The sequence below is a fragment of the Schistocerca americana genome, chromosome 4, assembly GCF_021461395.2.
Source record: "Schistocerca americana isolate TAMUIC-IGC-003095 chromosome 4, iqSchAmer2.1, whole genome shotgun sequence".
NCBI classification, from domain to species: Eukaryota; Metazoa; Arthropoda; class Insecta; order Orthoptera; family Acrididae; genus Schistocerca; species Schistocerca americana.
The window spans coordinates 592,871,409-592,899,272 of NC_060122.1; the positions used below are offsets into that span (position 1 = coordinate 592,871,409).

Below are 27,864 nucleotides of genomic sequence, written 5' to 3' on the forward strand. Positions count from 1 at the left end.
ACAGCTTCTTCAATGGCTTTAGGATGTCTGCGCTGGTGACGTGCTTTTAAAAAATATCATATCTAAAAAAAATCCTCCGTTGTGTGCAGAGCAGTGTCCACGCCATGGACATAAATCACTAATTGCACGGTGCCTGAAATATCTATGAACTCATCAAGTGCGATGGAAAATGCAATAAACTCCTGCACTGCACTCCTTAATTGACGGTAAACGTCACCTGCCATGTCACTTATACGACAACTTACAGTCCGCCGAGAAAGAGTGGTAGCTCGAAACTGATTTGCATTCAGTGCGCAAAGTAAATCAGCAGCGTCATTGATGCACTCCTTTATAAACTCACCTTCAGCAAATGGTTTTCCAGCTCTCGCTATATTAAGCACAGTCTTATGACTTGCACGTTCTGCTGGGCTATCGTTGTTGTTGTCGTCCTCAAAAATTGAAAACAGTGCTCCATAAAATGTTAAATCAGTTAGATAAGTGACACGACGAAACAAAGGCGCAGATCTCTCGTGACAACAGCAGCTTACGTCAGATTCCTCTAGTATCATCAGATCGCTCTTCTTAAGCTCAGTTAATTTCCCTATCCGCTCAGAATCTGACAATAAATTGTACTCGTACTTGTGATATTTATGATAATGGCGTTCAAAACTAAACTTTCACTGACCGCCGGCGGGTTGGCCGAGTGGTTCTAGGCGCTACAGTCTGGAACCGCGTGACCGCTACGGTCACAGGTTCGAATCCTGCCTCGGGCATGGATGTGTGTGATGTCCTTAGGTTAGTTAGGTTTAAGCAGTTCTAAGTTCTAGGGTACTGATTACCTCGGCAGTTTTAAGTCCCATAGTGCTCAGAGCCATCTGAACCATTTTTCTGCTGACCAGTGAGAATACTGCCACATATTAAACCTTTGGAATTTTCACATTTTTGCACAAAGAAGAAATGATTCTCCCATTGCTTTTTAAAAGATAGCAAATCTCCACTTCTCAGTTTCCTTGATTCACTCTGCATTTTCCGGTTGTTGAAATACAACGTTCACTATGTAGTGGTCGCTTCACATCAACGCCCGCAGCTTAGCCTGGTACTACACCGCCAGCTGTCGCCACTGCCCTGGTCGACGATTGCACGCGAGCAGCACACGTGCAGCGCTGTGCGCTCATGAGCCACGTGCAACATTTGCCCGCCCCTGATCTAAACCATTCGTTGGTTAATTGAGAATTCTACATCTACATTTATACTCCGCAAGCCACCCAACGGCGTGTGGCAGAGGGCACTTTACATGCCACTGTCATTACCTCCCTTTCCAGTTCGACTCTCATATGGTTCGCGGGAAGAACGACTGCCGCAAAGCCTCCGTGCGCGCTCGAATCTCTCTAATTTTACATTCGTGATCTCCTCGGGAGGTATAAGTAGGGGGAAGCAATATATTCGATACCTCATCCAGAAACGCACCCTCTCGAAACCTGGACAGCAAGCTTCACCACGATGCAGAGCGCCTCTCTTGCAGAGTCTGCCACTTGAGTTTGCTAAACATCTCCGTAACGCTATCACGCTTACCAAATAACCCTGTGACAAAACGCGCCGCTCTTCTTTGGATCTTCTTTATCTCCTCCGTCAACCCGACCTGGTATGGATCCCACACTGATGGGCAATATTCAAGTATAGGCCGAACAGGTGTTTTGTAAGCCACCTCCTTTGTTGATGGACTACATTTTCTAAGGACTCTCCCAATGAATCTCAACCTGGCACCCGCCTTACCAACAATTAATTTTATATGATCATTCCACTTCTATTTGTTCCGTATGCATACTCCCAGATGTTTTACAGAAGTAACTGCTACCAGTGTTTGTTCCGGTATCATATAATCATACAATAAAGCATCCTTCTTTCTATGTATTCACAATACATTACATTTGTCTATGTTAAGGGTCAGTTGCCACTAGCTGCACAAAGTGCCTATCCGCTGCAGATCTTCCTGCATTTTGTTGCAATTTTCTAATGCTGCAAGTTCTCTGTATACTACAGCATCATCCGCAAAAAGCCGCATGGAACTTCTGACACTATCTACTAGGGAAAAGCAATGGTCCCATAACACTCCCCTGTGGTATGCCAGAGGTTACTTTAACGTCTGTAGACGTCTCTCCATTGAGAACAACATGCTGTGTTCTGTTTGCTAAAATCTCTTCAATCCAGCCACACAGCTGGTCTGATATTCCGTAGGCTCTTACTTTGTTTATCAGCCGACAGTGTGGAACTGTATCGAACACTTTCCGGAAGTCAAGGAAAATGGCATCTACCTAAGAGCCTGTATCTGATATTTTCTGGGTCTCTTGAACAAATAAAACGAGTTGGGTTTCACACAATCGATGTTTCCGGAATCCATGTTGATTCCTACAGAGTAGATTCTGGGTTTCCACAAATGACATGATACGCGAGCAAAAAACATGTTCTAAATTTCTACATCAGATTGATGTCAGAGATATAGGTCTATAGTTTTGCGCATCTGCTCGACGACCCTTCTTGAAAACTGGAACTACCTGTGCTCTTTTCCAATCATTTGGAACCTTCCGTTCCTCTAGAGACTTGCGGTACACGGCTGTTAGAAGGGGAGCAAGTTCTTTCGCGTACTCTGTGTAGAATCGAATTGGTATCCCATCAGGTCCAGTGGACTTTCCTCCGTTGAGTGATTTCAGTTGCTTTTCTGTTCCTTGGGCACTTTTTTCGATGTCAGCCATTGTGAGAATTTGCTCTGAAGTAAGACCACGCGAAGTGTTTGGCTGCATCGTTTTGCGTTCGAGAGTGTCGCTCGGACTGTAAGATACAACACGTTATTTCTCCCGACTGCCTCACTTCGTGACAAAGATCTTCGAAGCAGAGCAGCACAGATACGTCTGTAGTTAGCTGATGAAGTAGTATCGGCTGTTGTCAACAGATGGAAGAGCAATACAGTTTTACCTCCGAGACTGCAACTGGCGAGCATGTGGTCGGGATGCCGCCAGTGCGGACATTCGCAGCGCGCAAGTATGTACTCGGGCTCCTGGCTTGAGGGGTTAAAATTATTTTGAAAAGCCCTTTCCTCTTATATTTGCACCATTCTTTTCAGTTTTTGTCTCTCATCTCTAACCCAGTGATTTGCTGCAGTTCTGAAATTTAAATTTTGGTTTTTACATTTTATAATTGCTTCAGGTTCATTACTTAGTGCTTCTAGTGTAAAATCTGGAGTAATTTTCGTTTTCCTTCATCTTCATGTACTGTTTATCCCCACCCTGTGAGAACCTTTTCCTCCTGACATAGGTATTTTCAGGTTCTGAATGCTTGAGATGCCACAGTTACTCCTGTTTCAACAACTAGCACAGTAGATGTAATCCACTGTAAATGGTTAGAATCTGTGCTGAAATCCACTAAAAATAACAGATTCCCTGAGAATGCCATTAATAGGGAATTGCTTAAACTTGGTGACTCCAGATTCAAGTAAAAGTTGCTCAGCTTTATGAACAGAATCAGAAAAGGAGAAACTCCATCATGAAGATGTCAGAGAGCAATTGTTATCCCAATCCATAAAAAATAGTGATGTCAGAGACAGCAGTAACTGTAGAGAAATGAGCTTACTCAACACAAAAAATTTACTTCAACGTAGGTTCCAGAAAGGAAAATCGTGTGCACATAGCTACTTCAGACTCGGGATGCTAGCTGAGAATAAAATAAAGAATCCAGTATCGATAGACACCTACCTTTTTTGATCTTAAGTAAATTTTCAATACTGTAGACACAAGAAAACTTCGGAAAGCCATGGGAGAAGATAATGCACTGTCACATATTATAAAAGCAATTCAGAATGTTTACAACCTAAATAAGATTGTAGACAGATTCGAACAACAGCTGAATATATTAGACTGTAAATGTTATGAATTGCTGTTATGATGGGTGACATTATGTTATCTTCTGCCATGATTTTCTGAAGTTTTCTTCTGTCAACTGTATTGAAAGTTTATTTAAGATCAATAAAAAGTAGATGTGTATCCATACTGGATTTTTTATTTTTCCCCTCAATTACCATCCCGATTCTGAAGTAGCCATGTGCGCATGGTTTTCCTTCCTGGAACCAATATTGGAGGAAATATATATATAAAGTTGTCAATAAATGGCTGAAAAATCCTCATAGCAAAATCTAAGCAGACAGACAAACTGACATAGACATACTACTGTTTGTAGATTACCAGCTGCTTTATGCAGAATCCAAGGATGATATAAAGAGATCAGTGTAACCCACTCACAGCAGTAGGATTGTTGAACATGGAGATCTCCCTCAATAAAACCATAGTTATGGCCTTCACCAGGAAAGATTGCAAGAGAACTGAAATTTCAATAGACAACGCAACCCTCGAGCAAGTATCAACATTCAGATTCTGAATGTATAGCCTGAGCTATATTCAAGAAAATTAAATGCAACACAAAATCATTGGAGTAATAAATAACACCTTCAGACCATCTCTTATTCAGTGGCACACCAGATTGAAACAATACGACACCCTGGCCAAACTTACCCTCTTGTATGGCAGCAGAGGTCAAACACTCTGTAGATGTGACGAGCAGAGACTAATGAACCTCGAGACCATTTCATAAGAACAACTGGCTACACATTGTGGGACAGGAAAATATCTGATGGCATCCTTAAGGATCTCAAAGTAAAACCAATTCTCAGCACAGTAGAAAACTACATAATGCCTTGAACAAAAGACCATGTAGTACAAATGAAGACCAGTAAGATTCCCCAAAAAATCCTCTAAATGCCAATCCAGAGGTAGAAGAGATGTATTGAGATTAGTTGAGAGTGTAACAGACCAGTAGACCTAATACTGGATGGGAAGTAGTAGTCTATTTGATAGAACCAAACAATGGAAACTCCAGATAGGAATGTTAACTCCAGATAGGAATGTTAACAATGTAGGAAAAGATAGATGGCTACACCATAAAGAAGATACATTATGTTGCAGGCAGGCACAATTAAATACACTTCATGAACCTTTTGACCATAGTCTTCATCAGCAAAAAATTAACACACGCCATTCATACACACAAGCAAGCACACCTTGTGCACTCATGACAGCCAACTCCAGCATCACAGGCCGAAATTCAAATATCACTTGGGATGGATGCAAGCAGCAGTCAGGATGGGGTGGATGAAGGGAAAGAGAAAAGGATAGTAGTATATGGGTGGGGAGAGAGATGATGCTGTATGGTAGAGTGTGCAGGGTCTAGAACGCCAACAGGCGCAGTGTCAGAAGGTTGTTCAGTGGGGTAAAAAGGAGCAAAAAAGGAGAGGAGCAGTGAATGGTGGGCCAATACCAATACAAAAAGCTGTGCAATGATTGCAGCACAGCTTCTAAAAGACATGGCTGCTTTCAAAGATACCACATCATTTACTGGCTATGCTGCAGTCATTGCACATATTTTTGTGTTTGTATGACTACCAACCAGCTGTCCACCAAGATGAACAGCCACTGCCAAACTGTGACCAAGAGCAAAGCAGACTACCATGTGGCGCAATAGCTGAACATACAAACTTGATTTCAATGACTGCTTCACTACCCAAGCAATCGGATTATTTCCTCTACCACCAGTTCCCCCTGCGGGTCAGGGGTTAGAATAGGCCCGAGGTATTCCTGTTTGTCGTAAGAGGCAACTGAGAGGAGTCTCACACCTTTCGACCTTTATGTGATTGTCCCCTGTAGGGTTTTACTTCCATTTTTCAAAATTTTCTTGAAGAGCAAGCCAACTCGGGAAGGGCGCCTTGCATGGTGCATCGTGTCCATCATCTGCATTGAGATCTTTAGCCCACTTTCTCGTCAAGGCATTGCAGTCCTTCTCATCCTTCATCTCTTGGATGAGGATGCCTTCCTGTATGTGTTTTCCTCCACCCACTATGCAGTGTCGTTTTCTGCGCCGACAATGACCATGGAATTCTTTGCACCTTATATCCATCACAGTAGCCAGTCTGTTGGTGGGACCGCCATGTACACTGTTGGTTGTAGCCCCCTGACTACGCAGGGATCGCTCTGCTGATGCCTGCACTGTTTAACTCCCCACAGGTGCCAAGGAGTGTATGCCCGTCATCCTGGGGCATTGGGACTCCCGGCAATGACCGTCCTGCCATGTGGCCTTTGCTGCTGCTTGGTGGCACCCATGGGGAGGCCCCCTGGTTGGAGTGGGTGGCATCAGGGCAGACGATGCGCGATGAAGTGTACCATGTCATCACTTGTTGATGATCAAACGCCAGCAGTCTCTAAGCGTTCCAAGTCTCAGTACAATGCAAGGAAGTATGATCCTAAATTGTTCCCCTCCCTGGCCACACCATGGGAGGCACACCAGGCTAAGGATGGCAACAAACCTTATTTGCCCTGGTACCTTGTATGTAGGAGAGCTGATGGGGACTCATTTGTCTCGATAAAGCCTCAGTTTTTTGTAGAGCATTTAGAGGACAAGTTTGGGGAGGTGGAGGGCTTGTCCAAAATGCGGTCAGGGTCAGTCTTGATAAAAACGGCATCCTCTGCCCAGTCACGGGCATTACTCACTTGTGACATGTTGGGGAATGTTCCTGTTACCATCACGCCTCATAAGACCTCAAATATGGTCCAGGGTATTATATTCCACAGGGACCTTCTTTTGTAGTCTGACGATGAGCTGCGTGCCAACTTAGAGCGCTGAGGAGTTCATTTAGTCTGGCACATTCATCAGGGTCCGAGGGATAATCAGCTTGCCACTGGTGCCTTCATCTTGGCCCTCGAGGGTGGCACATTACCCAAGAAGGTCATAGTGACGGTCTACTGCCATGAAGTCAAGATATATATCCCTCCCCCAATGCGGTGCTTTAAGTGCTGAAAGTTCGGCCATATGTCTTCCCGCTGTACTTCAAGCATCACATGTCGAGATTGTGGATGTCCGTCCCATCCCAATACTCCCATGTGACCCTCCTCCCATCTGTGTCAACTGTGGAGAGCATCATTCCCCTTGCTCATCAGTCTGCAGGATTTTACAGTGAGAAAGTAAAATCGTGGAATAAAATACCCTGGACCGACTGACCTGCACTGAGGCTAAGAGGAAATTTGAGCGCCTATATCCTATGGCTGTGACCTCCTCTTATGCTGCCGCTACAAGAACAGTTGTAGCCCCATCATTTCCATGAGTTCCAGTCGGCTCTCAGAGCCAGAAGACTACACCTGCCCCCTTGATGGCGGGGGGCACTTCCCTCCCTGTTGCTCCTGCACCACCTACCTCAGGAGCACTGGCCCCCCACCATGGGGTCACCAGTGCCCACTTCTCAGCCGGAGCAGTGTAAGTCTTCTTCGGCTCCTCACACTAGGAAAGCAGTCCCTTGGGTCACTCCGTTCCCAGGTTTCTGCTGGTGGGAAAGAGGACACCTGCCAGTGGCTGAAGTGCCCAAAAGCAGCTGGTCATAAAGCTTCATGATCATCCTCCATCCCAGAGACTGAATCAGTGAAGCCATCCCAGCCAGAGAAACTCCAAGGATCATCGAGAGAAATCCAGAAAGAAGACCCCCCAAGACCAAGGGAATTGTGGTTGCACCCACACCACCGATGCCTGCAAGCTCTGTGTCTGAGGATGAAGTGAAGATTCTGGCATCAGCTGAGGGCCTAGATCTCGCCAGAACCTCAGACACAATGAATAAAGTCTGTTCAGGAAATAAGTTGGTGGCAGCAGTTGACCCTGAGGCATAAACTGCCTCGTTGAGTGTTTCATGCCTTCACAGTGTCACGATCACATCATCCTCCAGTGGAATTGCAGTGGTTTTTTCCACGACTTGGCTGAGCTACGGCAACTGTTAAGCTTTACACCTGCTTTCTGCATTGCCCTCCAGGCAACCTGGTTTCCAGCAATGCGGACGCCTGCCATTCACGGCTACAGCGGATATTACAAGAAGCATAGCGAATATACTAGAGTGTCAGGTGGAGTTCGCGTTTATGTCCTGAACTCGGTATGTAGTGAACCTGTGCCCCTTTGAACTCCTCTTGAAGCTGTGGCTGTCAGGAAATGGACGATGCAGGAAATAACTGGGCAACGTATATCTCCCTCCAGATGGTGCGGTACGCCAGAACGTATTGGCTGCACTGATTTATCAGCTCCCTAAACCTTTGTTTGACAGGTTGTTTGAAGAGTTTGACAGAGCACTGAAAGACCTGAGTCAAAACAAGGCCACCGGAGTAGACAACATTCCATCACAACTACTGACAGCCTTGGGAGAGCCAGTCCTGACAAAACTCTACCATCTGTTGAGCAAGATGTATGAGACAGGCAAAATACCCTCAGACTTCAAGAAGAATATAATAATTCCAATCCCAAAGAAAGCAGGTGTTGACAGATGTGAAAATTACCGAACTATCAGTTTAATAAGTCACAGCTGCAAAATACTAACGCGAATTCTTTGCAGACGAATGGAAAAACTGATAGAAACCGACCTCGAGGAAGATCAGTTTGGATTCCGTAGAAATGTTGGAACACGTGAGGCAATACTGGCCCTATGACTTGTCTTAGAAGAAAGATTAAGGAAAGGCAAACCTACGTTTCTAGCATTTGTAGACTTGGAGAAAGCTTTTGGCAATGTTGACTGGAATACTCTCTTTCGAATTCTGAAGGTGGCAGGGGTAAAATACAGGGAGCGAAAGGCTATTTACAATTTGTATAGAAAGCAGATGGCAGTTACAAGAGTCGAGGGGTATGAAAGGGAAGCAGTGGTTGGGAAGGGCGTGAGACAGGGTTGTCGCCTATCCCCGATGTTATTCAATCTGTATATTGAGCAAGCAATAAAGGAAACAAAAGAAAAGTTCGGAGTAGGTATTAAAATCCATGGAGAAGAAATAAAAACTTTGAGGTTCACCAATGACATTGTAATTCTGTCAGAGACAGCAAAGGACTTGGAAGAGCAGTTGAACGGAATGGACAGTGTCTTGAAAGGAGGATACAAGATGAACATCAACAAAAGCAAAACGAGAATGCTGAAGGGATTAGATTAGGAAATGAGACACTTAAAGTAGTAAATGAGTTTTGCTATTTGGGGAGCAAAATAACTGATGATGGTCGAAGTAGAGAGGATATAAAATGTAGACTGGCAATGGCAAGGAAAGCGTTTCTGAAGAAGAAAAATTTGTTAACATCGAGTATAGATTTAAATGTCAGGAAGTCGTTTCGTTTCTGAAAGTATTTGTACGGGGTGTAGCCATGTAAGGAAGTGAAACGAGGACAATAAATAGTTTAGACAAGAAGAGAATAGAAGCTTTCGAAATGTGGTGCTACAGAAGAATGCTGAAGATTAGATGGTTAGATGGATAGATTACATAACTAATGAGGAGGTATTGAATAGAATTGGGGAGAAGAGGAGCTTGTGGCACAACTTGACTAGAAGAAGGGATCGGTTGGTAGGACATGTTCTGAGGCGTCAAGGGATCACCAATTTAGTATTGGAGGGCAGTGCGGAGGGTAAAAATCGTAGAGGGAGACCAAGAGGTGAATACACTAAGCAGATTCAGAGGGATGTAGGCTGCAGTAGGTACTGGGAAATGAAGAAGCTTGCACAGGATAGAGTAGCATGGAGAGCTGCATCAAATCAGTCTCAGGACTGAAGACCACAACAACAACAATCCTTTGGCGCTTTTGGGAGATTTTAATGCCCATAACCCCTTGTGGGGTAGCACCATGCTTACTGGCTGTGGCAGAGATGTCGAAAATTCACTGTCCCAACTCAGTCTCTGCCTCTTAAATACTGGGGCCACCACACATTTCAGTGTGGCTCATGGTAGTTATTCGGCCATTGATTTATCGATTTGCAGCCCTGGACTTCTCCCCTCTATCCACGGGAGAGCACATGACAACCTGTGTGGTAGTGACCGCTTCCCCATCTTCCTGTCACTCCCCCGGCATCGTTTCCACGGACACCTGCCCAGATTGGCTTTAAACAATGTAGACTGGGTAGCCTTCACCTCTCCTGTCACCGTTGAATCTCCCCATGTGGTGCCATTGATGATGTGATTGAGCAGGTCACTACAACGCGATCCCTCGTTCTCTAGGGTGCCCCCGGCGAAAGACAGTCCCTTGGTGGTCGGCGGAAGTTGCTGAGGCAATTAAAGACCGTCGGCGAGCTCTACAGAAACATAAGTGGCATCCTTCCCTAGAGCACCTAATAGCCTTTAAGTGGCTCCGTGCCCGCGTTCAGCTGCTTATAAAATGATGGAAACAGGAGTGTTGGGAGAGGTGGGTGTCAACCATTGTGTGCCATACGTCACCTTCCCAAGTCTGGACAGAAATCGGACATCTTTTTGGGTATCAGAACCCAACAGGTGTCCCTGGCATTAACATCAATGGGGTGTTTTCTGCTGAAACAAACGCGATTGCCGAGCACTTTGCTGACCACTATGCTCTAGCCTCTGCTTCAGAGAACAACCCCCCACCCCACCCTTTCGCACCCTCACACAGCAGATGGAAAGGAAAGCCCTCTCGTTCTCTACACACTACAGTGAACCCTATAATCCCCCTTTTACACAGTGGAAGCTCCTCAGCACTCTTGCACATTGTTCCAACACAGCTTTTGGGCCGGATCGGATCCACATTCAGATGATTAAACATCTCTCATCTGACTACAAGCGACATTTCCTCGGCATCTTCAACCGGATCTGGTGCGATGGTGTCTTCCCATCGCAATGGCGGGAGAGCACCATCATTCCGTTGCTAAAACCCAGTAAAAATCCACTTCATGTGGATAGCTATCAGTCCATCAGCCTCACCGATGTTCTCTGTAAGTTGCTCGAATGTATGCTGTGTCGGTAGTTGGGTTGGGTCCTGGAGTTACACTTCCTCCTGGCTCCATGTCTGGGTGGCTTTCGGCAGGGTCGCTCTACCACTGATAATCTTGTATCCCTTGAGTCTGCCATCCGAACGCCTTTTCCAGACGCGAACACCTGGTTGCCGTCTTTTTTGACTTATGTAAAGCATACAACACGACCTGGCAACATCATATGCTTACCACATTGTATGAGTGGGATCTCCAGGGACCGCTCCCAATTTTTATCCACAACTTCCGGTCGCTTTGTACTTTCCATGTCCAAGTTGGTGCCTCCCATAGTTTCCCCAGTATTCAGGAGAATGGCACTCTGTAGGGCTCCATATTGCGTGTATCTCTATTATTGGTGGGCATTAACGACATAGCAGCAGCTATAGGACCGTCAGTCCCCCATTCCCTGTATGCAGATGACTTCTGCATTTTGTATTGCTCCTCCAGTACTGGTGTTGCTGAGTGGCGCCTTCAGGGAGCCATTCACAAGACGCAGACATGGGCTGTAGCCCACGGCTTCCAATTTTCAGCTGTGAAGTCGTGTGTCATGCACTTCTGTCGGCGTCGTACCATTCGTCCGGAACCTGAACTTTATCTTAATGAAGATCCACTCACTATTGTGGAGACGTATCGATTCTTAGGACTGGTTTTCGATGCCCGGTTGAATTGGCTACCTCACCTTGTCAGCTTAAGCAGGAGTGCTGGCAGCGCCTCAATGATCTCTACTGCCTGAGCAACACCAACTGGGGTGCAGATCACTCTATGCTGCTGCAGCTCTACAGAGCCCTTGCTCGATCCCTCCTTGACAATGGGAGCCTGGTTTACAGTTCGGTGGCGCCCTCAGTGTTGGGTTTACTCAACACAGTGCACCACTGTGACGTTCGCCTAGCAACAGGAGCTTTTAGAACAAGTCCGGTGACCAGTGTCCTGGTGGAGGCCGGGTCCCTCCATGCGGATCCGACGTGCACAACTGCTCGCCAGTTATGTTTCACACATTCGTAATTCTCCCGAGCATCCGAATTACCGTCACCTTTTCCCACCTGCGGCAGTTCATCTCCCGCATCAGGGACCCAGGTCAGGGCTCACAATTCTGGTTCACGTGCGATCCCTTCCCTCCGAACTGGAGTCCTTTCCTTCACCACCTCTGCTTGAGGTCCGTTCAAGTACACCTCCATGGTGTACACCTTGGCTGAAGCTTTGTCTGGACCTTTTTCATGGTCCTAAGGAGTCCGTTAACCGCGCTGCTCTCCACTGTCACTTCCTCTCAATTCTTGACGTGTTCCGGGGCTCTGAAGTTGTTTACACCGACGGCTCAATGGCTGATGGTAATGTTGGCTTTGCCTATGTCCACAGAGGCCATATTGAACAGCATTCTTTGCCCGCTGGTTGCAATGTATTCACTGCAGAGTTTGTGGCCGTATCTCGTGCACTTCAGTAAATCCGTTCTTCTTCTGGTGAGTTGGTTCTTATCTGTTGTGACTCCCTGAGCAGCTTACAGGCTATCGACCATCCTTTGGTAGCAAACATCCAGGAGTCTTATCTCTGCCCTGGAATGGTCCTGTCGTTCAGTGGCATTTGTGTGGACCGCAGGACACGTCGGAATCCCAGGCAACAAACTCGCTGACAGGCTGGCAAAACAGTCTTCAAGGAAACTGCTCCTGGAGATGGGCACCTCTGAAACTTACCTGCGTTCTGTCTTACGCCACAAGGTTTTTCGGCTTTTGGAGTTGGAATGGCATAACAGCATGCACAACAAACTGCGTGTCATTAAGGAGACTGCGAATGTGTGGAAGTGGAGGCTTGTCACAGGGAATCAGTTGTCCTTCATTTGCTCCGCATTGGCCATGCGTGGCTCACACATGGTTACCTCCTTCGGCACGAGGACCCATCTCAGTGTTGCTGTGGCTCCCAAATGACAGTTGTCCACCTCTTTCTGGACTGCCCACTTTTAGCTGCTCTGCGGTGGACTTTTAACTTTCGCAGCACCACACCTTCGGTGTTGGGTGACAATGCCTCAACAGCAGCTTTAGTTTTAAGTTTTATTTGCGAGGGTGGCTTTTATCATTTGATCTGAGTTTTAGTGTGTGTCCTTTGTTCCTCTGTCTCCTCCACCCTGTCTTTTAGAGTGAAGGTTTTTGGCTGGCCTCTCCTTTTTTTTCTCATGGTCAGCCAGCCATGGTAATCTGTTTTCTTGTTTTTAATCCCTTCTCCCTGTTTCGTGCGTCTCTCTGTGGTTTTCTTGTCCTGTTTTGTCCTTTGTACTGTTTGTTGTCATGTCGTTTTTCTTGTTCTTCCTTTCTCCTGTTATTGTGCTGGTGCTGTACGTCTTGTTTGTTTTCTTCTTTCCCTTGGGTAATTGTTATCTCGGCCTCAACCTATGGTAACATACATACTGTTGCCATATCCTCTACCCAACAGTTTCCATCCTCTCTGTCCTATCATCTCCTCCTCGTTCTCATCTCCCACTCTCTTTGTTTGCTGCCCTCTGCCAATGCACATTTCCCACCACTCCTCTCCTTTTCACTCCTGTTTCTCCCCACCTCACTGCCCCACAACCTCCTGACACTGCGCCTGTTGGCATTATAGTACCTAACACTTCGCCAGATGACATTAATCTCTCTCCCCACCCGTATACTATTATCCTTTCCCCTTTCTCGCCCTCTCCAGATTGCTGCTTGCATCCCACATGATAGTTGCATTCCAGCCTGAGATTCTGTAGTTGGCGGTCATGTGTGCATGGGGGGTGTTTGCTTGTATGTATGAATGGTGTGTGTTTATCTTTTGCTGACGAAGGCTGTGGCCAAAAGCTTTATGTAAGTGTTTTTTAGTTGTGCCTGTCTGCAGTTTAATATGTTTTCTTTATGGTAAATCTGTTGGTTGGTCACTGATTTCATCAGTTTGTTTTGGTTTTCTCCTGATACCCCCTTTCGCAGCACTTTGGTGTGTTTTCTCTTGAATTTCAAAATATTGGTAACTGAGGCAAATACTGTTGAAATTTCCGTTATAACACACAAAAGTTTCTGTAAAGTGGTTTTTGTAGCATTCTGTTTTATTTACAGTGTTCTACTCTTTCTGGTATCCTGGTACATGCGACACTTATGTCAGTTCTGTGTAATTTTTTTATTTCCTTAAAGTATTTATGTTGCTGTGGCAATATCTTGGAAACATTGCATCAACAATTTTCAAAGAGATATTCACAGTAAAGTGTAGGAGATGGTGAATTTATTTATTTAGTTTTACTTCGAAGGAGGAAATCATTGCTGGTATTTAATTTTTATTTGTTTATTTTTTCATTTTATTATTCTTTTCCAGATGATATAAGGGGCAGTCATGTGGAAATAAGACTTGGAAAATAGTAAGTAAACTGTTTATTATTTCAGAAGTAATCTCCATAACAGTTAAGTCAATTATCCCACTGTGAGACAAGATGAACCTGCCCATGTGTTGCAGAGAGTGATTTGAATATGCTGCAGAAGTTTAACAGGGAAGCCTCTACATATCCTCCACACAATTTCAATCTTCCCCATGTGATATCCTTATTTTTGGAGCCCTGAAGAAAGACGTTTGTGCCCATTGATTTCCTTTGGATGAAGACATGCACAGATGGGTACAACATGGTACTGTAGGCAACCTCTGATATTTTTCCATAAAGGTATTGATCGCCTTGCCTCGCAGTGAGATACGTGTATTAACAATTATGGTGATTACTTTTGAAATAATAAACAGTTTACCTTTTTTCCATCTGACATGTTTTCATTTGACTGCTCATTATAAATATTTTCAGGAAACAAGCATAAAAGTCTAGCTACCTCATTTCTGTGCAGTTGCTGATTTCTTTGCAGGAGTTGTACTGTGCTGCGCTAACTTGCTGTGATGCAAAATGAAATTGTGTTCTGTACATTATTTAATTGCGATGTATCATTAGGCCTTGTACACATTGCTTTTTTCCACAAAGAATGAAATAGTGTTGTTTCAAAATGATTTATAGATGGCATATAAACTGGTAAAATTTGCAAGACCATCATTATTTACATTTCAGTAGTTTCTTTGTGTCTGTTCAAGTGACTCAGTGCCTTGACTAAACAATTTGTTCGACACTATTTGTCAGATCTGAGCGAATGTGAGTATGTCTCTAATGACCTTGCTGTATGAAATGTGAAAGCCAAACACGTAATGGTAAAGGAACTGGATTTATACAAACAGCACACTGCATTTGCTAATGCATAGTTGCTTGTATATATGTAGGTTGTTGCCCTTTGCTTTGTATTCTGTCATCATATCTCAACAGTAGGCTCTCTTATACTGTTGAGCGAGGTGGCGCAGTGGTTAGCACACTGGACTCGCATTCGGGAGGACGACGGTTCAATCCCACGTCCGGCCATCCTGATTTAGGTTTCCCGTGATTTCCCTACATCACTTCAGGCAAATGCCAGGATGGTTTCTTTGAAAGGGCACGGCCGATTTCCTTCCCCATCCTTCCCTAATCCGAGCTTGTGCTCCGTCTCTAATGACCTTGTTGTCGATGGGACGTTAAACACTATTTTCCTCCTCCTCTTATACTGTTTAGTTTGTTATCTGCTAGTGCATTTCAGAATTTAACTTTTTGTGCCGTTTATACTCAAAAGACAAGCTGGTGGTCGTCCATGTAACATAAATACTCACAGCATATTTCATTACAGCAGGCTCTTCCGAAAATTCATAGTAACAGAATTCCTTGGAATTGATTGCAGTGTAATGGTGGTATATTGTTCTGCAAAGTTAAGTTCCCTGAGTATTGTTGTTGTTGTGACAATTTGAAACATGTTTGAGAACAAGAAGTGGTGAAGTCGGCAAGACTTGTTGCATATTTATTTGTTTCTGCAAATTTTACTGAATGCTGTTTCAGGCTTTCCTGAAAACTTGCAGAGAGTCACAGCAACCTGGGTTCTCACAGGCATTAGCTTTAAGTATTGACAAACCTGTATTCTATGCGGATGGTCGTGCCAATTCACCTACGGGTCTTGATGAAAAGGACGTAAGTTTGAACATATTGAAAAGTGTGTGGTGAGTCATGTGATCAGTTAATTCTCAATTGGCTTTTTGTGTGCATTTCAGATTGGTGGAGGAAGTGGCAGCTTAATAAATGACATATGGTCAAGTATATGCAATGTGGGTTCTGCATTGGAGAACAACAGTCAGCTGAAAGATTTAGAAGTAGAAAAACAAAACACGGAACAAGTAGTCAAAAAGAAGAAAATTAAGGACAAGTCTGTTAAAAAGAAAGTTAAGAAGAAAAAAGATGACAAAAAGGTCACAAGTGAAGAAAATCCTGAAAAAATGAAAAAGAAAAAACTAAAAAAGAAAATAATTGTGGGGTTTGGTGAAATGTTACTAGGCAGTAGTGTTGCAAGTAATATTTCTCTTCTGAAAAAACTTTGCAAAGGGGATAAGGCAAAAAAGACGAAAAAGAAAAAAATACTAAAAGAGAATTCCAATGTTTGTCCTGTGCCAGTGGGAGATATAAAAACAAATGAATGTGACAATTTATTAGGTACAGATAAAGAGAGTGAGAAACAGCTCTTAAAAGAAACTGTTGAAGTTAAAGTGGAAACTAGTGTCAGCAGTGTTAAAGAAATTGATAGTGGAAAGAAAGAGGGTTTTGAAAATACAGATGCTCTGCAGAAAGAGAGTGTTTGTGTAGGAACAACATTGATTGTCAAGCAAAATTCATTAGCAGTAACAAAAGGTGACAGCATAGTACAAATAAATGAACCATTGAACCAGGTTGACCTTGTAAATAGTGCTAGTTCAAATGAAACTTCTATTTTATCAGTGCCCAAAGACAAAATCAAGAAAGTGTCCTCAGAAAATGAACGAAGTCCTATGAATCAGGTGCATATTGTTAACAGTGCTGGATCAGAGGAGGCTTTTGAAACTCAGCGTAGGGTTATTGTTAAGGTTGTTGATATGGCAGATGTAGTACAACCAAGTAGCAGCAGTAGTCCACCAGTCGATGTGACAGCACATATCCAGCTTCCAGATGTATCTGTAGGATCTAGTCAGTTGGTTCCAGTGACTACAGAAAATGAAGCATTAGCAACCAAACATACAGAAGTTACAAATACTGACATTGTATTGCCAAAGGTTGTTAGGGACCCTGTTTTGGTGTCAAGTCAAACTGCTAATTCACAAGTACCAGATACAGTTTCATATGTTTGTGACTCTTCTGTAAAAAATGAGGTTCCTTTGCCAACTGATGTTTGTACTCCAGGAGTCAGTCTCTACAATGAAGCTCCAATGGACATTGATGCTGATGAACAGATGTTGTCAGATCTCGCATCACGGGGTGGTGTTAAATGTGATGGTGAAGAAGATGAAGTTTTGCCAGATGAATTTATTAGACGAGACAACATAGATAATTTGTTTAATACTGGAAATAATTTGTTTAATACTGGAAATAATTTGTTTAATAATGGAAATAATTTGTTTAATACTGGAAATGAAGCATTTGTAATAGAACTGTTAGGCGATCTGCCTGAACACAATATGACTCTCTCTTCCTCTCCCCATGTAAGTCATGATTCCTCAGATGCAGAAACTCTGGATCCATTTGAGACAGCTTATTTAAATAACATGATGAATAATTTCTTCAGTGCGAAAGAGGATTTTTCACAGGAGAAACAAGAATGCATTTTGCGTGGAGTTTCGTCAGCAACAAAGGCAGCATTTGTGAATGTACAAACAGAAGAACCAAGCAAAAAGATTATGGAAGGAGATGGGGGTTCAACAGATGAAGAAACTGAAAACTATTACGAATGTCAAAATTCTCGACCACAGAGTGATGATGTTGACAAAAATAGGCTTCGCGCAGGAGGGAAGGTCATACCAACTGCAGTAATTTCTTCCACTGGTTGCGTCAGTGTGACTGTGAAAGATAAAGAATTGGCGGCAGAATCTCCTTCACGTAATGATATTGAAAATGATACTTCACGTAATGATATTGAAAGTGATACTTCACGTAATGGTATTGAGAATGATACTTCGTGTAACAATATTGAAAATGATGCTTCATGTAATGGTATTGAAAATGAGACTTCATGTAACCGTATTGAAAATGGTACTTCTCATAGTGGTATTGAAAATGATACTTCTCATAATGGTATTGAAAATGATACTTTATGTAATGGTATAGAAAATGATACTTCATGTAATGGTATTGAAAATGATACTCGTCAAAGTGCAACAGCAGATGATTCATTCCCTAATAGTAAGAGTAATGCTTGTGAAATTAGTAGTATTAGGGAAGCACCTTCTCAGCCACACATCACTGCTAATTCTACACCTCTGAGTTCTGCTAGTAGTACATCCAGTGAAGAATCTCAGATTCAGACCATTGACAATTATACACCTGTCGTGAATGTTGAGACGAGGACCCAGCCTTGTGCTGAAAGAATAGAAGTTCCTGAACTAAGAGAAGAAGATGTAGCAACTCTTCAAAAACCATCAACTGAAAAAGCTCTTCCCAGAAGCCTGGAAAACACTGAGACAGTTAGAGAACACTGTGTTGAGACTGTTAAAGAACACTGTGTTGAGACGGTTAAAGAACACTGTGTTGAACCGATCAAAGAAAACTGCGTTGAAGACACCCAGTATCAGAGTGTTACGGTTACTGTTTCTGAATATAATACAGAATTGGCAGAGTGCCTTCCAAGTGTTGAATCTGATTCTTGTAAAGTATCAGAACAACCTGTAAAGGAACTGCCAAAACCATCTCAAAGAGGTATGTTTGTGGAAAATAACAATTCACGTGGTAAGTTAACATATACAAATCTGTCTATGCAGGGACTGTATCCTTATACCTATCCGGCACCTGTACAAATGAGTAAGTTTTTGCCAGCCTATCCTGAATGTGCCTGTAGTGAATGTTACAGTAATTACTACTTACGTTTATCTAATTATAATGCAGGCTTAAATTGTTATGAGAGTCCTTTACAATACACTAGTTCAGATACGGTTAGGGAAATGGAGAAGTTGAAAGCAGAGGACCAGGAGCTGCTGAGAAAAATTGAAGAATCGCTGATAGCAGACAAATCTGTTAAATGTGAAAAACCTAATGATGAATATGAATCAAAATGTAAAACTGACATAGATTCATCTCTGCCTTTGAAAAAGAGGTTAACTATGGCCCGTGTTCAAGCAGAAACAAAAATAAAAGAGGAACATGAAGAATCCAAAAAATTGGATGGTTTTCCATCATATCCCAGAAAACCAATGATGAGTATTGCTGAGCTAGAAAAAGTTCACAGTTTTGCAAAATATATCAAATACCCAGGAAACAATAAATTTTATCGTATTGAAAACTATAATGTGCTTCCTGCAGACTATCCCCCTGAAGAGATTGTTGTTGATGTGCCAGACAAAAAACCTCCAAGAGATATAATGCATCATTATGTACGTGGTGTGGTTCCTCCATCTGTAGTAGAACATAGTTCGCACAGAAGTGTAGCTCCATATGCTTACCGACAAGTGTTAAATCCCTGTCAAGATCCAAGGTATTCTCAGTCATATCAATCTGAATATACTACCGGAGCTGTAAGTGTCAATTCTTCTCAAGTAAATTATGAGTATTCAGGACGACAGTTCAAAACTCCTGCGCAGTTGAAAGAAATACCTGAAGAGAGTGGAACATACATCAGTTATTCTGCAATGAAGAAAGAAGACGACAAAAGTTCTGTTTTATTGGACCAGAGGAATAGTGAACGGACTCCTGATGCAGAGAGGGCTGTAGAGAGCAACAGATACATAGTTCCTAAATGTGAAGTTGACTATTTATCTTCAAGAGAAGGGTACAGTACAACAAAGCATAGTATTTTGGATTTATCTGTTGAAGATGAAAACACAGTTAGTGAAACAAAAACACACAAAAGTTCAAGGAAAAAGAGGTGTCACACTTCAGACAGTCATTCAAAAAGTTCAGGTAAAAGAAGTAGATCGAGGAATCAATCAGTCATACAGAAAGCTGAAACTGTTGATGATTTCATGAAGTCTTTTGAAAATAAAAGGAAGCGCAAAAATTTAAACAGATAGCAGATTGTTAATAAAGACTTAGATCATCCTATTCAGGGTGTTATAGTATTCAGGTCTTAGTTGGTGTAAGAACTAAGTGTTAATATATGTATATGGTTTGTAAATACAGTTCAGGTATACTACATTAAGGCAATGGAAACCATATTCCATGAGCTCAGGGATATGTTTCACAAAAAGTTAATCAAACCCTAGTCAGTAAATACTGTGAAACGATTTGATGTGGTGTTTTAATGTTGAATTTGTATCATAAACTGTTTTGTATTTTTTAAACTGGAAAGAAATTGTTAAATACCTCGAATAGAAAGTGTTACATGGTATAAATTTGATAGTGTTTCTGGTATATTAAGACTGATTATTTTGTAAATTCTACCTATACGTCTGATACTTTTTCACTATCATACTGAGCAGTTTTCATTTGCATATGGAGTTAGTCATGTTATTGTTACCATAAATTATGCATTTCACTGTTATTAGGTTAACTTCTCGCATTAGATATTTCAAAGTTATTATATAGCTTAGTTGCATATGTATTGAAAAGTCTGATCAAACTATTATATTTTTCTAATGGAAGGTGTGAAGAAGTGTTGACAGATTTTACAAAATATTTAAATATTTTTAGCAGTAGGAAAGACCTGGGATCAATTTATTTTCACTCGCATTACTTTCAAGAGCAAACACAGTATTTATGCGTGAAACTATTGGTGGCTGTGATTATCGTAACTTGATTTTATTTGTGTGTGTTATAGCAAAGGAAAAGTACTTCTTTTCATGTTTCTGTAGTATTTAAAAAACTGAAGAGTTCATTCTTCAGTACATGCTCAAATTTTTAAGCTGTTCTGTGTGTGAGAGATGTTGATTAAACAGTGAGAAATACAGGAAAAATACCACAACTACTTACAGGATGAAACAATATTATAGTCGTACAAAATATGCAGTATACGAATCAAGAAATTCCAAGATATCTGTGCATCCAGTGCTCTGGATAACAACATGAGGCTCACATGATATCAGGAAATACACCGATAAAATGAATTCAAATAAAAAGCCACATAGAAGACATAATAGCAGATATTTTGAGTGTAAAGAATGAAAGTTGAGAGAAATATCTCAAGATATGGGAATGTACGAGAGTCATTCTGTAATGCAGAAGATGATGAAAAAAGTTCTATTTTGCCGTAGGTTGTTGAGCCAGACAATGGTTCAACATTCTTTGAGCGATTGGTATAATTGAAAGCATTAAATTTCTTTGTGTTGGTGATTCCGTCTCAGTAAAATATTCTAGTAAATCAGGAATGTTTATAATTGTGTGTCATCTCAGTATTCTGTGTGGCCATTCATTTGTACAAAAATTGACAACAGATTTAAGTGTGAAGCATGTTCCTTAGTTAATATTTCTGCCTTAGTTTTGATAATAACTGAGCAATTAGTTTGTTGTTACGCAGAAATTCTGGCTTATTGATATTTCTGTACAATAGTTTGCTCATTCGTGTATCAATTAAATTTTGTGGTTCACATAGAGATTTTTACAAGAAAATATTACAGAAATTTGAGCAAAAATTTATATTGAATTTGTTGATAAATTAATTTAAATCTGTTTAAGACTAGTCAGAGTGCAATTAACCAGGAACCATTCCCATGCAACGACAACGATACAAAGAGAATGACAGAATTCCTATGCTTACCATAAAATGTGTTGATTGTACTTGCAAATAACATAATCCTCAAGATTAGAATGGTTTTTATTGGAAAGAATGGATAGAAAAATACACAGATCAAATAAATGCATATTCCAAATCCTTCAATAATAAATGACTATTGTGTGAACACTTACAGAAAACTGAGACAGCAAATATTGTTTAGAGACTAATATCATTTTCTAAAAGCAGTTGTTAAAGTGTGCTAGCATGTACAAGCTAAATTGAATTCCTGTGGAACGTTCCAGAGATTGTAGAAGGAGAGTTTGAAGTTAAAAGGAAAGCAAATTATCGAAGAAATTGATTAATGAAATGCAGAACATTGAACACAGTTACTTCAACATGGTTGCATACTCTATAACAATGTGGCTTCTGGGTCGTAGCAGAGAACTAACGGGTCTGTAATGGTAAAATGTTGAGAAGAATGAATTGGGTGGTACCTGAAGAAATTGAAGAACATAACAAGAAGACCAGAGTTTTACAGCTGTTCCAGGAATAAACGTAATATATAATTTCATATATGATCACTAAAGAACAAGAGAAGTATCATCCGAACATGAAGAGAACAGAGTCGACAACAGATGCAGTGTTATTTCAACATGATTGCATAATCTACAACTATTTAACTCTGAATTGTGGCAGAGAAGTAACCATTATAAACTATTAGGTCACAGGAGTAATTGTCAAGAATTCTTGCATTATGACATAAATTAGTTAAAATCTCAGTAGTGTAATAGAGCGGTATCAAGTGAAAGCAGCAGAAACAGTACTGGTAGTAGACATTTCATCCTGATATCTAAACCACAAATCATTTGGACGAAGCATTGAGATATATAAAAAAGTTATGAATAGCAAACAAAGAAAAACCCATCACGACAGAGGCCAAAGTTATGTGAAGACTTGGAAGAAAATGAAAATGTGGCATACAAAATACATCTGATTTGGTGGATAGGACAAAGTAAAGTAAAAAAAAAAAAAAAAAAAAATTGTGAATCAAAAAATTTCAGAAGAGATGTTAGTCAATATAAAACACTCTTTCAGTGATATAATTTATCAGCTCATACTGTTTCTGTTGAACTAGATTTAACGAGCATCTTGTTGAAAATTTTGAGGTATAAGATTTGAATAAAAAAGTTAATAACAGCATAGGCAGAAAGACATTGAAACGAAAGCTGGCAAAAGTGTGTATGTGTACCAGCCTTTAACTTTGATATAAAAGTATGAAATCTAAGGCTGTGGTGTGAGTTTATAATAAACCGAGCATTGCATAAAAATGTAACAAGAGAAACAGAAATCCTTTTAGAGTAAATCTTTTAATTTTGCATAAGCAGCTGCTCTGACTAGGTTAACAACATTATGGAGGCATTGATCTGCACTTTTATTTGAAAATTAATTTAAATATGGAGTTTAAATACGCAAAATGGTGCATTCAGTGATGACAAATGAAAGTATATATGTAGGTATTTACTAAACAGAAAGGACTTGGTAAAGGTATCTGAACTAGAATTTGTTTGTGTTAAGAAACTGTTGTATTGTAAAGGACTCCACTAATTATAAGCCTGCAAATAAGGATGATGATCATCAGTCAAATAAAAAATGAAAAAAGAAAAATCTTAAAAGTAGAGCGCAATAGATTTAAAAAAGAAATAAAATACTTTTTCTAAAAGCTAATGAAAAATGCAAAAGTATTCATTTCATCAGTATGTGCCGATTTTTAGTATATCAGAAGGAAGGCAGGAGTTTCAAGAGTTCAGAAAAGATGTAAAGGTATACCTTAAAATATTACAATCATGTCAAAAGATAGTAATGCATACTATTAAAAGGAATCAAATCAGTAAAGAAGCATTTGTGTAAACTGAAATTCAAAAGAACCGGAAAAATTTACAGAAAGCAAAAGATTATAGTGTATTTTCTTTGCAACGTTAAATTATGAAATTGGCTTCAGTTGCATTTTTATTGCAAACCAGTTGAAATTTTTATGACATAATCTGGAAGAACAGTTGCCAACATGCAAAGGAAATACACCTCAGAGGTAAGATTTCAGTTTTTTCATGTATTTGTAACACATTAACAGAAGAAATAAAAACTTGTATGTTTGTAAAAACAAACAAAAAGTCTTATAAATTTGACTATGTAACTATGTTAATAGCATTGGTTGTAATTGGCAGAATAATTGTTCTCTCTTACTCGACATTTTTTAAGACTTTAAATTAAATTAATTATACTGTACTGTATACTAGGTCGTAGAGGACGGCCAGCTTCGAAGTCAACTACCGTTAATCGGGTAACAAGATATTGTTTGAAATCGCCTGGTAGAGCTGTTAAAGAAGATGAAGGTAAGCACAAAGTCAAAATATGTTTCTTACTGCTGCTGTTTTATATAATTGTATACCAGTATTTTAAGTTGGCAAGGGAATCAACACTTAGTAACTGCCATAAACTGGTAAAAACATATTGCATACTGTTTTATGTGTGTAGTTTGGCTGAAAATGGATTGACAACAAAAGTACTTTGCACTGTAAAATGTATTAACCCTTTAACTGCTCTATACGTGTCAACGTGTGCGCGTTTGTACCAGTCCTTCTACCTGGTACTCTGAACGTGTCTACGCGTAGAAGGACTGGTGGCACGTGTAAACACGTTCAGAGCACACAGGGACAGGTTCAAAGGCACGTGTATTAACGCGTCCAGAGCAGTTAAAGGGTTTACACTAGTAAAACACAGATCATTTTTATAATCAACATCAAATGCTACTTAAATTTCTAGTTGTATCTGTTTTCCATTGTATTATTATTTTTATCCTGATCTATCTACATGAGCTGTTTAAATAGAAAAACTAAAGATTTGTGATTGAAGACAGTGATTTTTTTAACGTAGTTTGGTTGGTGAGTTTGATAATTTTTTCAGTAGTGGACTAGGGTCGCATTTAAGATGGAAGTTGACAATCAGCCAGCTTCATCTTTTTATAATGGATCTGAATTTTTTCAGAAATAAATTCAGGGACAGGAAACCATAAGTTGTCATCATTAAGTCAACAGGTGGGGCAGTCAGTGCATTTGTGAAACACTTGCACACAGAAAATAAATCTTTTTGATGTTATGAGGCAAGATGAAGGCCCTTTGCAAGGCTTGTGGTACAACAGTTCTAAACTTAGTATAAGACCTCAGGAACATGGTGTAATCATATTTTTGTATATTGTATAATGTAATGTCTAGCAAGTTGGTGCTCTAAAAGTAATGTAACATCAACTATAGGGTAAGATTACTTCATTGCTGACCTGTCATTTAATAATAAATCTTGTGATTTATTGCCAGAACTGAGAGAATCTATTTCACTTCAAGATTTCATTGTTCCACACCCATCACCTATGTGAAATTCACCTGCTCATTCCGTCATCTAGCATCATGCTAATACTTAGAATTATTGTAGGACATTGCAATGCATTATCACAGCATGAAAATATCTTGATTATCATCAGGCAATACTACAAAATCAACTGAACTTACCATCGGGAATGAAAGAGCTTTTCATTTCTTCAAGTTCAGTGGTTTGATGCTAAGCAGGCCAAGTTTATGTAAGTCTTTGTGTCCATTATTGCTCACAAATTGAACAGATCTTTTTCATTGAAATTACTTACTGTACTGTGAAGAAATGTTAGTAGCAAAATATACAAGTTATCTTCTGGCCAGGAAACTTTAAAGCTGTTCATTGTGGATCTTTACTGACCTGCTTTTGTGCTCATTGTTTGTCTTCTTTACATCAGTAGCCAATCACAGATTGAAAAAGAAATTAAAGTTTCTCTCTCTCTCATTTATACGTGTTTAGTAATAATATGATTCATGGTGCTGATCATCTGTAGATTAATATTCACACTTTTCTGTAACCGGTCGGCAAGTTCACATGCAAATGGTAATAATAGATGATGATTACGTAGAACTCTATACAGTCGCTGATAGATGCAAACTTGCTTTAAACAACTGAGTAACCGAACATTTGTACAGGTTTAATGTATGCTGCCTACTGAGTTGAAAATATTACTTATTGACACAAAACATTACATAGGGTATGCAATCATTGATGACTGGTTACAGACTGATTATGGCTGTGCGCGCTACACCTATTTTGAGATGTGCATAGAACAGATATTACAAAATTTTAACATATAAAGCCATTACCTTCTAAATATTAACATAGAAAACAGAAAAAACATATAATACAGATTCAGATTAGATAAATATGTCATTTTGGTTAACCATTGGTTGGACATCCTTAAATAGTTACAACTGATGTTCATGTTTTGTGTTGCGGAAGTATTAGCATGCACTCAAGTATGCAAAAGCCCATCAAGAATATTCTGAAAACTCAAATTTTCAAATTTTTATATTTCATAAAGTAATGTGTTATGCTAGGGATGTTACGCATTTTTAGAATCAAAAAGTTCAGGAGTGCAACACAGTACCATTGAAATTTTGAAAGGACGTCAATTTAGAAGCTAATAAACTTGAATAAATATAACTTTTGAACAATTTTCAGAAAAGATGAAAAAAAAGGCTTTCAATTAGATTTGTCAATCCCAAAATAAGCGAGATCAAATTTTGAAGTACACATGATTTTTACAGACAGTAAAGTTTGAATATTTTTCTAAGAGCAGTGCTTCTGCCTGAACTTTCTACACTATTGGTATCAACCCAGACCTAATTACCATATTTACATGTTTGTAAGATGACCATCCTTTTAAGAGGTTCCTTGAGATAATTTTGTTTTGACATAATCTGACTAATCAAAATTACAAATTGTTTTATTGATATCAAATTTCTGACCAAGAAAGTTAACACAATAACTATACCTATCTTATCTCATTTATTGATTGTCTGTATATTGATAATAGAAGAGAAATGAAATAAACAAAAAGAAATGACCTTAATTTTTATTTTATTTATTTATTTTGCTTACTATCTCTGTGACATCAATACAGTGGAACTTCGTGAAGCGAGTGTAATTCATTCCAGAATCTTACTCATAGATTGAAACATTCATTAAGCAAATCAGTTTATCCCATATAAATTAATGTAAAATAAGATAATGTGTTTCATACAGAAAAAGTACTACATGTTTTATCCTATTCAGGCCATTTATTCAATGAAAATTATATGTACAGTATTATGCATTTTATTACAATACATAACTAATTCTTTTTTACTAGGGAGCTATCTATAGTCATTTGTTTCTGCCGACACTTCAACATTTGCAAAAATGTGAACACAGCATGATCGTGAAATATATTTATAGCACGCGTAGCCACTGCTTTATTGGGGTGATGATTCCCATGCTTTCACAATTTCTCTTATTGCACCAGAAGATTGCTGCTTTGTTGTTACCACCTCCTCCTCTTCTGAACTCCTCTCCACAACTTCTTGCTGTGAAACACACTGAAACTCCATAACTCTTTGATGGTCACTTCTTGTCTGTGACCTACAAACTCATCAGTATCATTGTTATCTACTTCTAATCCCATGTCCCTGGCCAAAGACACAATCTTGTTGACTACAGGCTCTACATTTAGTGATTCAAATGCCTTAGAGTCACATTCAACAGTTCACTCCAAACAGAAGTAAGAGTCTTCTTGGTGACCTCTTCCCATGCCTTTTAAATCATATTGACACAGGCAACAATGTTGATGTAACATTTCCAAAACTCTCTGAGATAGAGATTGGTAGCTTCAGTCGACTCAAAGCACTGCTCGGAGAGTGCTTTAGTGCAGAGCTTCTGAAAGTTAGAAATAATCTACTTGTCCATAGGCTGCAGTAACGGAGGTGGACTTATAGGCCTGGAGAATGGGCAGGAATGTTGTCCATAACAAGCAAGACATGGGAGTAGCAGATTCATCTCGAGCAAATATTTTTTCACCGCAGGACCAAACACTTCATTGATACAATCACAAAAAAAGATCATGTGTCACCCAAGCCTTGATGTTGGGCCACTACATCAAATTTAACCTGTTCTTCTGGATTTCACACTTCTTGAAGGCTCATGGTGTTCCTGAATGGTAAAAAAGCAGCAGAGCAGCAGTTCAATCTTCAGATCGCCACATGTGTTGGCACAGAATATCAGTGTGAGACGGTCATTCATTGGGTAGTGATCGGGCAATGCATTCTCCTCCACTGTTATAAAGATACGCTTCTGCATTTTTTTCCATGATAGACTCATCTCGTCACAGCTAAAAACCTGTTGCGACAGATAACTCTCAGGATCTACGAGCATCTTGAAGTT

At 40.3% G+C, this 27,864-nt stretch overlaps 1 protein-coding gene across 4 annotated transcripts in view; it reads left to right on the forward strand.

The window, feature by feature from the left end:
- The window catches only part of LOC124613192, a 409,752-nt gene that overhangs the window by 333,379 nt on the left and 48,509 nt on the right, over window positions 1–27,864 (forward strand). For all 4 annotated transcript variants that reach the window (XR_006979618.1, XR_006979619.1, XM_047141846.1 and 1 more), the window contains exons 10-12: window positions 15,720–15,848; window positions 15,929–18,593; window positions 23,835–23,930. Coding sequence is in view for 2 of the 4 variants with exons in the window: in XM_047141846.1 (XP_046997802.1) it covers window positions 15,720–15,848; window positions 15,929–18,593; window positions 23,835–23,930 (2,890 nt within the window). In the remaining 2 variants the exon portion in view is untranslated. The remainder of the gene's footprint in view (window positions 1–15,719; window positions 15,849–15,928; window positions 18,594–23,834; window positions 23,931–27,864) is intronic.